This window comes from Triturus cristatus, chromosome 3_1 (genome assembly GCF_964204655.1).
Source record: "Triturus cristatus chromosome 3_1, aTriCri1.1, whole genome shotgun sequence".
Lineage (NCBI taxonomy): Eukaryota > Metazoa > Chordata > Amphibia > Caudata > Salamandridae > Triturus > Triturus cristatus.
In genome coordinates, this window is record NC_140583.1 from 854,020,407 (window position 1) to 854,033,612 (window position 13,206).

Genomic DNA, 13,206 nt, shown 5'->3' on the forward strand with positions numbered 1-13,206 from the left:
ATTCAGCAGCCTTTTCCTACAGCCTATTAGCTCTGGGATACTGTTGAGGCAGCTTCCACCATAATGCGATCCTTAAATGTAATTAAAAACAATGCACTAAAAACAGCGATACAGGTTTCTCAAAACCACAAGATGTGTTCATGTAGCCATGTTTAATCCTTGCCCTTTTGCTGCAGGTGGCTGCCATTCAAGAAGAAGTTACCAAGCAGCAGCAGGAATCGGAGAGTGATCTTGCCAAAGCAGAGCCAGCTCTGATGGCTGCAAACGCTGCCCTAAACACTTTAAACAGGGTAATGGTCCTTAAAGGGCAGTCGTTCTATATGACAACATTTTACAGCATCCAAATGAATCATTCATTGTGCGAATATGTGTTTTTTTCAGTTAAACTTGACTGAGCTGAAGACCTTCCCCAATCCTCCTGCTGCAGTTACCAACGTCACAGCCGCTGTCCTTGTTCTTCTTGCTCCCACTGGCAAAATTCCAAAAGACAGAAGCTGGAAGGTGGCAAAAGTGTGCATGAGTAAGGTAGGTGGTCTGGAAGAGTGGCACATTGGAGAATCAGGGTCTGTGGCACTGCGGCAGGAATGTGTGCTTGATGGAAATAATATGTTACCTGATACTGGGTCCAGAAACATTTAGGCTTCCAGGAATGCTGAAACAGTCCATGTCCTGCCAGTGAAATGTGGTAGACGTATCTGCTCTCCCGGTTCACACCTTCTGTCTGAAATAGACAGCGATGGGAAGGGATGCAGAAAGGTGGGCAGTAGATGTCAAGGAAGTAGCAGTAAACTGTCCACACAGTACAAAACAACATACACTGTCTTCTCTACAGCTTCACACCAGTGTCATTATTTTATCAAAGTCACAGGGGCAGCAGCAGTGACAGCACGGATCCTTTAATGGCATCACAAGAAAACATTTCACACGACGTTTGGGCTAATAATAAGCTATTATATGATGTTTAAAACATTAATCCTTATTCAAAAAATTAGGTTACATCTTGTTCATTAACACTAACTGATAATGGACACAAACAATATCAAAACCACCTGTGCATGACAAAAATTATGAATATACCTATCATTCAATCATTCGGGGTGTTTACTTTAAGGGTTCCAATATCACACAACTCTCAGACACACAAAACAATCAACGGCTAAAGAGAGACTTCGATTGTGTACAAAATTCAGATGATTCCATAGTTTTTAGTTTACTTTACTAGTGACTGTCTTTATGTCAAGGGTCATTAATGTTTAATTTGTGGCAACCGGTAATTAGAGCTGGGGGCAGTCCGGCCAGAGACCCACATATGCACACTTGCTCAAACCCATACACACACATGCACACGTGCTTATGTGTGCACGTGCAGACACACACTAATTCACAGCGCACACTCACAAGTATACACACATTCATACCTACAAGCATGCACCAAACAAATGTTTCACATTGCAGCATTATGGGGAGGGAAGCCTTTGTTGTTCATTGGCAATGAGAAGAGGCAGCAGTCCCTCACTCGTCACAGACTTGAATGAGTCAATAATTCTGCTGAGTCCACCCTACTCTGTGATGAAGTGTCACTGATAGATACTCTGCCTGGGCATGTCAGTGCTTAAAACCGAAGCTCCTAGGTCCACGGCTATCAGTGACGCCTCCCTCGTCTTGAGGAGGAGGCTATCAAAGCTCTTTTCCAGATTGAAGATAATACAGTCCAGCAAAGTTCAACTCAGGCGGCCAGGTGCCTACGCATTTAGCTCATATCTAGCTCCTGTCTGCCTGACCTGAACATAAAGAGTGTCTGTCAGGCTGACCTTTGTTCAGGCTAACAGACACTCTTTATGTCGGCCAAAAGCTGTGGGGGTGGGCCCTTTTGAAAGTAACGATGGGCCACTGCATGAATTAGTGTAGGATAAGCACAATCTTGCTGTCAACTAGAGTATTGCAAATGATATTTATCATAGTTTGGAAATTCCAGAATGTGCATTGGCAAAAGCTAACTTTGAATTATATAACATTTTCATGAAATGCAACCTTAAAATTTCATTTTCTGATAATGTATAACAAAAACAGGTGTGTGCCATGATAGTTGTTGACTGTCTGCTGAAAATCCAGAGCAATATTTTCAGTTAGAACCACAAATTATATGGCCTCCCAAGCACAATTGCATGTGGTGCCATATTTAACAGGAGTGCAGTTTGTACCCTTTTAGACCTGATATCATTGTCATGGTATTGCCCATACCTTTTGCCTTTACTCCTCCTGTTTTGCTGAATTTACCTTTTTGGTGGCATTAGAACTCTGGTCACATTACTACTGCCAACCACTATTAAAGTGCTTGTGCTCTCTCCATCAAACACGGTAACATTAGCCTACACCTAATTGGCATAATCAATTTACTTATAAGCTCCTAGTATATGGTACTACATGTACGCAGGGTCTATAAATTAAATGCTACTAGTAGGCCTGCATCACTCGTTTTGCCATTCACTAATGTAGCACTTTAAAACATGCCTCATGCTTGCCATTGCAGCCTGTAGTGTAATTTCAAACTGCCCTTTCAACCTGGCAAAATAAACCTTTTGCGAGGCGTAAGCCTTCCTTTTTAATACAAACAAGTCACCCATAAGGTAGGCCCTAATGGCTCACAGAGCAGGGTGCATTCTATTTAATTAAAAAGTAGTACTTGTGGGTTTAAGTTTCCATCTCCTGTTAGTGAAAAACTCCTAAAGTCACTTTTCATTATTGTAAGGCCTATCACTTACATTGGCTAACAATGGGTTACTTTATTATATTTAATAAGTGATATATTTGGGCTGGGAGCAGGTAGAGAACTTTAAGACTTTAAGTCACAATCCTGAAAATAACACTTCTAACAAGTTGACATTTTCTTGTACTTATCAATTTTACTTTCTGCCAGTGGCCTGGGTCACATGACTGTGAATGTCTCTGCTATTACGGTACGTCTATTCCTCCCAGACAGTGAGGCAAAGGGGAACCAGGTGTGGGCCGGATGGGCCATTCTGCCAGGATAGCTAAGGGTGGAGCTGTGCCTTGCCTCACTTACACTTCAAAGAACTTGCCTCCAGCACACACAAAGAAACCTGACCACGGGCGGTTTCTCTTCGTGGGCAGAAGAGTGTCACTCCACTTGCTACAAGCGCAGCTGTAAAAACACAGAACAATAAAATGGTCATTACCATTTTGTTATTCTGTGTGCTGCCGGCTGTAGCGAGTGAATGGTGGGGGCGGGGCAGATGCCTCCTGTTGCAGGATGACATTGTAGGTGTAAAAGTACGCATGTCAGATTGGCCGGCTGCCTACAGCCGGAAAATCTGACATGAGCACTTCAAAACCTGCAATCCCAGCACTGTAAAACAGCTGAGGGATTGTAGGCACAGGCCCCCAGCCTCAAAATGAGCGCTGGGTTAGCCTGCTTCAACCCTGCTGCTCCAGTATTGGTTGGATTCGCAGTGCAGAAGGAGGGAAGCCCTTCCTTTTCTTTCTGCTCCTTGTCACCCACAGGATCGATTCAGCGCAGGGAGTGGAGCATCGGTTAGAGGGCCCGGCGGCAGCATTTATGGTGAGTGTTAGCACCAGCCTGTAGCTGACATTAAACTGGATCTGGTGTGGTGTATTTTTACAAACCCATTCATGCTGGCCTCAGACTCTCTTATAATTCCGGGGTGGTGTCCTCGTGCCATCTGACTCGGCTGAGAGCGCCTGGAAATGTTTCCTAACTCACAGGGATGCTTTCTCTTGTGGTCTCACCATTGAAATTAGCTTTGAAGAAAGGGGGCACATGAAAAGATGAAGGGAGAGCCAGTGGGCAGCCGCCAAAAACTAACCAAGTGAAAGGGGAGGGAAGCAGGGAAAGTACACAATTATAACACAGTTGCATGGTGTTAAACACCAAAGAGGGCTCGCACAATAAATCACCAACCACCACTTACTCGTTAGCAAAAAAGGCCACTTTATTAAGACAGGTGCCAAATCATAATTTTCTGCAATGAAATAACTTTCCAAAGTTTGTCTTCAAATCTCCCCAAAACCTACCCCCACTGTAAAACCCCACCCCTAAACAGAATACTGACCCCTGTGTGCATTTTCCCCTACTTCTCATTTCCAGTTCACGTGACTGCTCCCCCCCTCCCCCGTTGGAGGATAGGCTAACCCGCTCAAGGCTGCCCACCCCCCCAGCAAAACCCCGCCTGCCCAGGACACTATCAGGCCTGACAAACAAAACAAAAGAAAAACCTGTCTTATCGTGGCAAAAGGAAAAAGAACATCGGCTTATCGCCAACACCAAGAAAAAAGGGGGAAGAAAACAATGGCTATGAAAAAAGGGTGGGTGGGTGGGACAAAAAGTGCAAACCAGCCCCTCCTCCCCGCTCCCGAGGGCCCAGTGATTTTCCCGCCCTTGCCTCCCGCTACTTATCACCTTCCCCGCGCCGCGCGCCCACCTAATTAAAACCCCTAACCTACACCTGGGTGGCTGCTCCATTGTGCGAAGCCACCCAGGGTGAGACCTGGCTCGCGCCCTGCACCCCCTGGGTCCCCCCTCGCACAATAAATCACCAACCACCACTTACTTGTTAGCAAAAAAGGCCACTTTATTAAGACAGGTGCCAAATCATAATTTTCTGCAATGAAATAACTTTCCAAAGTTTGTCTTCAAATCTCCCCAAAACCTACCCCCACTGTAAAACCCCACCCCTAAACAGAATACTGACCCCTGTGTGCATTTTCCCCTACTTCTCATTTCCTGTTCACGTGACTGCTCCCCCCCTCCCCCGTTGGAGGATAGGCTAACCCGCTCAAGGCTGCCCACCCCCCCAGCAAAACCCCGCCACCCAGGAAAACCAACAGAGTTTTCCTGCCCCACCCAGAAACTTGGTGGTAATGCAACAAACCCCTTTTCAAGAGCACCATATCTGTTCCTTCCAAATTTGCGCAATCAAATCCCGTAACTCCAGCAGGTAATATGCTTGCCCCATGGTAGATAAATGTACCCCATCTTCACGAAACAGATACCCTTCGGTGCATTTTATGTTGGGATGAGCGAGGACCCGCACCCCATGACCCTCACAAAAATGTCTCATAGTACGGTTAACCTTCCGTCTCGCTTTTTCCATAGCTGCATGATGACGTGCTCCTCTCCAGTGCAACCTCGTAATGAACTCTGTCCAGATCAACTGGGTGCTCTCCCAGGTAGCCTGGAGGACCTCCAGATCATGTTTCATCAACTTTATTAGCGACAGCCCTGACAAATCAACCAGGTCATTTTCACCCAAATGAATAATTAGCAAATGCGGCGGTCCCCTTCCAGAGCACATCGTGGCCAGCACCGGAAACAAACCCTCCCAACGCATTCCCCCTTTGCCGTTCCATACCACCTCGTGGCTGGCACTGCGCAGTCCAAGGGAACGCCCACACATCTGTTATTCGGCATAGACTGCAGCCCATTTAACGAAGGAGTGTCCTACTATCCATGTTGATTTTTTCGAACTTACGGGCCCCGGTGCCGTACCTAGATAGAAAAACAATGATTAACCAAAGAAAACGAGGAGCTATGCATAGACTTTCCGAACATATTTCTCACAACATTTGGACTTCCATCTCCCAATACGGCGTATGTCTGCCCAGGACCACCCCAACCTGGCCGCCTCTGTGGCTGCCCCAATCAGAAAAGAGTGTGTTCCAAAACATAAAGGGTTTTCCCCCAAAAGAAGAAGTACCTTTCTCATCACCACCAGCAACTGGGCCACGGAAATAGGTTGCCCCGAGGCGTGGCAAAATACAAGTCCCAGAGCAACACCACTAGGACCCTTGAAACTTTCCCATTCCCCTACAGGACAGCAGAAAACATCCTCACTTCTGTTTAAGAAAACCCATTTACCCCTGCCCAGCTGATCCGTCTTTGAAATTCTCAACCAAAGGCTCAACCTGTGCCCCTCGAGAAATACCTCATCACTGCGGATACCTGGCCTATGTCGCAGCCCAAGCAGTTCCGAAGCTCTGAAAGCCCCAAAAAACAACCATAGGAAACATAATCTAAACAGCCTGCACTCAGACTCATCATAACATACCAAAGGTAGCTGCCGCAGCATTCTTCGCAGCAAATCATAAGTCACCGCCCTGCGTAACTGTTTCGTCCCTGCCTGCACCCTGCTTAAACCCTTGAGGACCCTCTTCACCAAAACCCCCTGTACCAGATCCCTCCCCCACCACAACTGCCCGTAAAAGGAAATCCCCGCCAACTTGCCAGAAATAGTAGTATGTGTGAGACCTTTGTCAATCAAGTGTAACACAAAACCTAGTACCATATGAGCATCGGTCAAACTCCCCCTATTCTCGGCACACAGTTTACCATAGCTCAAGAACTCTCTCCACGCTTGCTGATAGCTCCGTCTTGTAGAAGCCGCTATGGAGTTCTCCACGAAAGCGACAAGTCTCAATCCCCCCACTCCCAGACACACTGCGGGATTGGAGTCTTGGTGTGTTCCGCCCCAGGGGCCAGCCTGCGAAATCTCGCCCACTGTAAACGAGACAGAGAGTCAGCTATACTGTTATGCACTCCCGGGATATGCCGCGCCTTAAACACAACATTGAGCTGTAAACATTTTAGCATAAAAGCGCGCAGTAAGCGTAATACTCTCAAATCCCTGGCTTTCTGTTTGTTAATCAACTGTACCACCGTTAAATTGTCAACGTGGAAAAGCACTGAACGATTCTGAAACTCATCGCCCCAAACATACAGGGCAACCAAAAGTGGAAAAAACTCTAGAAAAGCGATACTGCGACCTTGCAACAGCCAATGACGTGGCCAACTCTTCGCGCACCAACGGCCTTCCCAAAAGACGCCAAAGCCGTGCGCACCAGATGCATCCGAGTAGATCTGCACTTGCCAAATCATGTCTTCATCCGCAAAAAACAAAGACACACCATTAAAATCTGCTAGAAAAGTCAACCATATCGCCAAATCAGCCCGTGTAGCCGCTGAAATACCCACTCTGTGGTGAGGAAGAAAAGTTCCAGACATGGCCATTCCCAATCTCCTGCAAAACGTTCTCCCAGCACGGACCACCCTGCATGCAAAGTTAAGATAGCCCAAAAGCTTCTGCACCTTCCTGAGCTCCAACTTGCGCTCTTCAATCACAGAGGACAAAAATGCAGTGATTTCCTGAACTTGCACAGCTGGTAACCTCGCTACCATAGCAACGGTGTCTATTTCAATACCCAAAAACACCATCGTCGTACTCGGACCCTCTGTCTTATCCGGGGCCAATGGCACACCCAGCTCTTGCGCCAATTTCTGAAAAGACAGCAACGCCTCCTGGCACTGACCTGTGCCCTGAACGCCAATGAAAAGAAAATCATCCAAATAATGACAAATGAGGGCATGACCAGTAACCTGAGTGAAACGCCACTGCAAAAACGTGCTGAACAGTTCAAAGAGGGCACAAGAGATAGAGCAGCCCATAGGAAGCATCCGATCTACATAAAAAGCCCCCTGCATCTGCATTCCCAAAAGTTCAAAGTCAGAAGGATGAATGGGTAACAGCCTAAAAGCAGATTGGATATCGCTCTTGGCCAATTGAGCCTCCCTCCCTGCCGATCTAACCAAACGCAGGGCATCATCCACGGAAGCGTAGGACACACATGCATCGTCGGGCGATATGAAATCATTAATGGAGGAGCCCTCAGGCCATGACAGGTGGTGTATCAGACGAAACTCCCCTGCTTTCTTTTTGGGGACCACCCCCAGTGGAGAGACAATCAAATTGGGCATAGGACAGCTGAAAAAAGGACCAGCAACTCTTCCTGCCTCCACTTCATCCTGCAACTTCGGCTGAACCACCTGTGGCAACTCCTTTGCGGACTTCAAATTATCGGACCACCTACCCAGTCTCGGCCCCTGGTAACCTATTTTGAAGCCGTCCTTGAAACCCCAAAAAAGTCTGCTGGCGGCCTCAACATCCGGATACTCCTGCAACCATTGCCCCAAAGTCTCCAACTTAACCGGATTAGGACCCCTTTCCTGCAAACTGGAAAGCATTGCCTCTTCCCCTCTGCCCCCTGCCCATGTCACCGAACCGCTGGCCAGCGAAGCATTGTGTGAGGGGATGTCTTCCACCACACTGGGAACACTCATGCTTATATCTGCAAAACTGCCTATTGCAGAAACCCCTGTTGAAATTCCAACAGACTCCAAAAATAGGGGACTGACCTCTGCCCCCAAACCCCGCCCCAGGCTGGGCGGGACGAGCGGGAAAGGGCCGATAAGATATAGGTAAACCACTAGCCGTGTGCGTAGTAGCGGGCAGCTGAGAAGACGCCATCCATTGTAGCCACAGCTCGGAATCCACATCGCCCCAAGGTCTGTCCTGAGACACACTTAGACGAGCTCTAAACTCCTCATCATATGACAGCCACACAAAACCCCCAAAGTTACTCTGAGCCTTCCGAATAATATCCATGTATTTGAAAATCGCTACCGCCCTGTCTGGGTATTTTTCACAATATACACTGGCATATATCAGGAAAGCAGAAGACCAGTTCTCAGTAGTCTTAGGTACCCTAGGACGCCTCGCCAGCTCCCACTCTTCCTCCTTGGAGCCCTCCTTTGCCTGAATGTCGCGGTGCAACAATTTGAAAACATCCACAAACTCATGACGCCAAATCCTGCTTTTTGTCTTGTCTGATAAATGCGAGCCCAACGGCATAGCAATCCCCATATAAGGCAATTTTTTGTGTATATTTTTATCTTCCTCCACTGCCTCCGGGGCCCCTTTACCCTGATCCAGAAGAGGCTGAGACCCAGGGACGGGGGCAACCCCCCCCCCTCCCCACACCCAAGGAGGAACCTTGCTGCTCAGACAATGCCTTGTCCCCCAACGTATCTCCCCCAATGCCAATAGACCTGGTCGCTTTTGGCGGTTGACCCCCTTGTTGCCAAACCGACCACCACCCCGTAGTACCTGTAGGCAAAGGAGCTGGTCGAAGAGTGCTGACGGGCCGTGCTGCTTGCTTGCGACTGGTAGCTTCCAGAGCCTGGTCCGTTGCATTGTCCGCACTAGACGTCTGCAAAAAACTAAGCACATTTGGTTGCCCCAAAAAACCCCTCTTCCCCCTCACAGATTTCCCCGGTTGTTCCCCACAAGCACCATCCCCGTCCCTCAATTCCCCCTCTTCCAATTCATCCCTGTCCAAATCCAATCGCCCCAAAACACCAAGATCACCAACAGGTGCCCCATTGTCCCCCATCCCATCCAATAAACCCCCTCTCCCAAACCCCAAACGCCGCTGATCAGTCCCCCTAGTGGAGGGGTGACCCAGCTGGGAAAGGCAATCCGCTCCAGATCGCCTCCCCTCAGTAGGCCCCCCAGACAGAGCCGCAGCGTGCTCCATCCGCCGTGTGCGCTTGCCGGCCGCAAACCGTGTGGCTAAAACCGGCATATCTTCCTGGAAGCCGCTCAAACCAATACGTTCCTTCTCAAGCGTCGCAAACCCCTGGCGCTCCAAACTGCCACCCCTCCCAACGCCCGAGGCATCTTCACCATCCACCCAGATCCACTGTCCATCCCGTGGCGCCTGGAACCCCTTAGTGGAAAACCCCTCCAAGCTGGAAACCTGTGCCGCGTGTCCCAACGTGGAGCTCGTGCCCTGAAAAGCTGCCTGGCCTGTAGATTCGCCATGAGGAACAAGGGGGGAAGCGCCAATTAGTTCAGGGGGACTGGCAGTCAATGACGGAAAAACCGCCCCCTCCTTCGCACTCTTCCACCCCAAAGCGCCTCCTCCCACGTGAACCGGACCCGTCCCCACTGTGCCCAGGGCCCCCGACACCCTCCTGGGTGGCACAACCACTGAATTCCCCATTAAGGGGCATTCCTTAGGCACCTCCGGGGGAAAAACACCAGGCAATGGCGTCGCGGGGCTCAAAAGAAACGTCTGCCCGTTCAACTGTACCAGCTGAGGGCTGCTCTGCCATGACAACTCAACGGACCCTGGAACTGGGGTAGTGGCTTGCCTCTGAACCGGCCCGGGGGCCTGCAACACCTCCATACACCTCCCACGTCCCTCACTCCTGGCACGCCCAGCCTGACAACCAGCCCTGCAACCGGCTCTCCTCCCACGAAGACCGGCCGTCGAGAGGGACCGCCCCCTCCTTCCCCCCACCTTAGCACGCCTAGCGCCCACAACCAGACGGGCAGGAGCACATACCTGCGCCTCTTCGGCCGCCTCCTCCGACGGGCCTGCCTGTGCCTCATTGTCCACGAACCGGGCCGGTTCCGGCTCCACCACCGGACACATCGCGACCTCCTCCACAGCTTCGGGCCCCGGGGATAAGCAGGCCGCCACCGCTCGAGCGACGCCCCCCTGGCCTTACGAGGTGCGAGGTCAAGGCCCACCCATGCCTGGCCGGCAACGCCGGGCTTCAACAAGTCACTTCTGCCAGCTTCGCACAGCACCCGTACCGCCTCCCGGACCGCCTCCTGTGACGCCATGACACCTGCGCACAAACTACGGAACGCTAGATGGGACAAAAAGTGTAAACCAGCCCCTCCTCCCCGCTCCCGAGGGCCCAGCGATTTTCCCGCCCTTGCCTCCCGCTACTTATCGCCTTCCCCGCGCCGCGCGCCCACCTAATTAAAACCCCTAACCTACACCTGGGTGGCCGCTCCATTGTGCGAAGCCACCCAGGGGGAGACCTGGCTCGCGCCCTGCACCCCCTGGGTCCCCCCTTGCATTAACATTTGTTCGACTGTGCTGTGCATAATATGTCATGGAAGCGTGAAGCTAAACAAATTCACGTTACCAAGTATTTCTAAATGTGACATACACAGTGAAAATGCATTCATCCTATCGGCAGCAATGACCCTTCCAGTGCGCCCCTTCATGATCGATGCATTTAAAATAGTACATTACTAAAACATGATTATTAATAATAATAAGAATCTTGGTTTAATCTTACAATGAAGTGATGAAGTCCGAAATATATGATTCTTAGACTTAAGTAACCCGTGTTCAACAGTCAATCACAATTCTCATGCTTTATCCCCACACACCAGGCCTTCAACACAGTTTCTAAGTCAGAGTTTAGACTGGCTGCTCTTGGTTGGGCTAAATTCAGCCCAAGTAACCTGTATGTAGTTAGACTGGTCAGATCCGGGTTTGGTTTCTTTCGATTACAGGCAGGGCAGCACCTTCATGCCAATAGACTCGATTCACACAAGACTCCCAATTTTTAAGCCAAAAATGACTTTATTTTGTCTGTCTCCCACCTGAAATTGCCTCCACAACAATAGAAGTCAATGGGAGAAATACGTCCTCTCGATTATTATTTTTTCTAAATCTCCCACGTTCCTCTTTTAAAACATCGGCATGTATAGTTGTGTACACACACTTGCACTTATTTGTGTGCATATAGCATTTGCTGCTCACGTTACCATAATGGGGAAAGCGTTCTGTGAGCAAGATTCTGCAGCTTGAGTCACAATTAACGTGGTGCCAACTTTTGAGGTATGTTTTATTTTATCCATGTTCACTCTTTCCTTGGCTGCCCTGCGTGCAGTTTAGTAACAGATGAGAATCTGCAGCAAATGGCAGCTTCTCCTCAAGTACCGAGTGAAATGGCTCTGAAGCGCCACCGATTTAATGATTAGGTTCGAGTGTGTGCTGTGCAACAGGTCAGATATTGAAAGTTTAAAAAAAAATATGGCATACTCAAGCTGAATCCTGTGGGTGCCAAGCTTGATCCCTAGGACGATAAAACACTGTTTCATGCCCCTGTGGAAGGGAAGGAGCAGGGATGGTGGTACTGGTAACCAACGTTGGTCATAAGCTACATGAGTGTACCTTAAGACATTCCTTGGTAGGAGTGCTGAAAGGAGCAAAACCTTGTATTTTATTCAATTCTGCACAATTATAGCAAAGGGTTGATTGTACTCATGCAGCTTGTATGGAATACCTGTCCTGCACCAAGTCCCAGTCTCGCTGTCCCATTACAAATTTCTTTGGACTGTTAACTTTGTAGGCTTTGTATCTTGCTTCTGTGGGATGAAATATTACATAGATTATTAAGCTGGTTGCTTATGGATTGGAGTGTATATTCAAAATGACTTCTGTAGTGCTGTATTGAGCTCAGAAACAACTGGAACCTATGTCATTATCATATAAAATCTCTTTATTGATGTTATAATTACAATTCTTTATTAACCTACTTGCCTTCTCAAAATTGCTTTAAAATGCATCATTTGCCCACTCTTTTTTCCAACATTTTGTGGGTAGAGAACACCCCCCCCCCTGCCCCCTGAACTACCCCTTATGACCTTCAGGCTCGATTGCTACGCTTACTCGCCACTGGGGACTCATGCAGAACTTTTATGCCCCACCACTTTCAAATATCACCAGCCCCCACTGAACCTGACGCTAGCCTTCTGTCACCCAAGACTTCCTATATCCTTGACAGGGGAAAGGAAGACCTTTCCAGAACCAGATGTGGGGGTAGGACAGGATGACGCCTCTCACACAAAGGCTGGCACCAAGGATAAATGCTGCACCCACAGATCAACTCTTCAGAACAGTTCTGGATCTGTAAACATTACAGAAGAATGGCCTGGTGCTATCAGAGGACTGTCCTGTTGTTTGGGGACTGCCTTTGCTCTCTGAGAAGGAAGACTGAACCTGCTTCCTCATCCCAGGCTAACCTGAGTGACTTCACGTGTCAGTTGACTGACCTTCTGGCTGAGCTACTGTTATACAACAAGCTCCAGAGGCCTTCCTGCAACTGCCCATCTAACCTGCTGCACTGGACCTGCAGGAGCCCCGGGGGTCGATGCTGGAATGAGTTCCTAATCCCCAAGAGGTTCTGGACCCTTGGCTGGCATCATCGAGCTCCTCCTAAAAAGAAAGATGAAATTCTGACGTTTTGGGCTCTTCGTTGTGGAACGTTGTGGCCAGTTCAAGTTCAGACACTGCCACCCGCAAAGACTGCCAATGTCAAGCTGCGGTGGACCTGACTCTTCACTCTACAGCGACCGCTAGTGCCGACTGGCAAAGCAACATTTGCACTTCTTGCTAGAGCAACGACAGCCCGCGATGACCACCAACACAAAGCTACAGCAATGAAAGTCTGCAACGCCTGATTGGTTTTTCGTGCTACAGCAATGACAGCTCAGGGTCCCCAGCCTGCTCTTAGCGTTCCAC

At 49.1% G+C, this 13,206-nt stretch overlaps 1 protein-coding gene across 1 annotated transcript in view; it reads left to right on the forward strand.

The window, feature by feature from the left end:
* The window catches only part of LOC146861181 (dynein axonemal heavy chain 11-like), a 2,741,463-nt gene that overhangs the window by 1,854,674 nt on the left and 873,583 nt on the right, over positions 1-13,206 (forward strand). The window contains exons 50-51 of the mRNA XM_085646213.1: positions 177-290; positions 382-525. Of these exons, the coding sequence (XP_085502339.1) occupies positions 177-290; positions 382-525 (258 nt within the window). The remainder of the gene's footprint in view (positions 1-176; positions 291-381; positions 526-13,206) is intronic.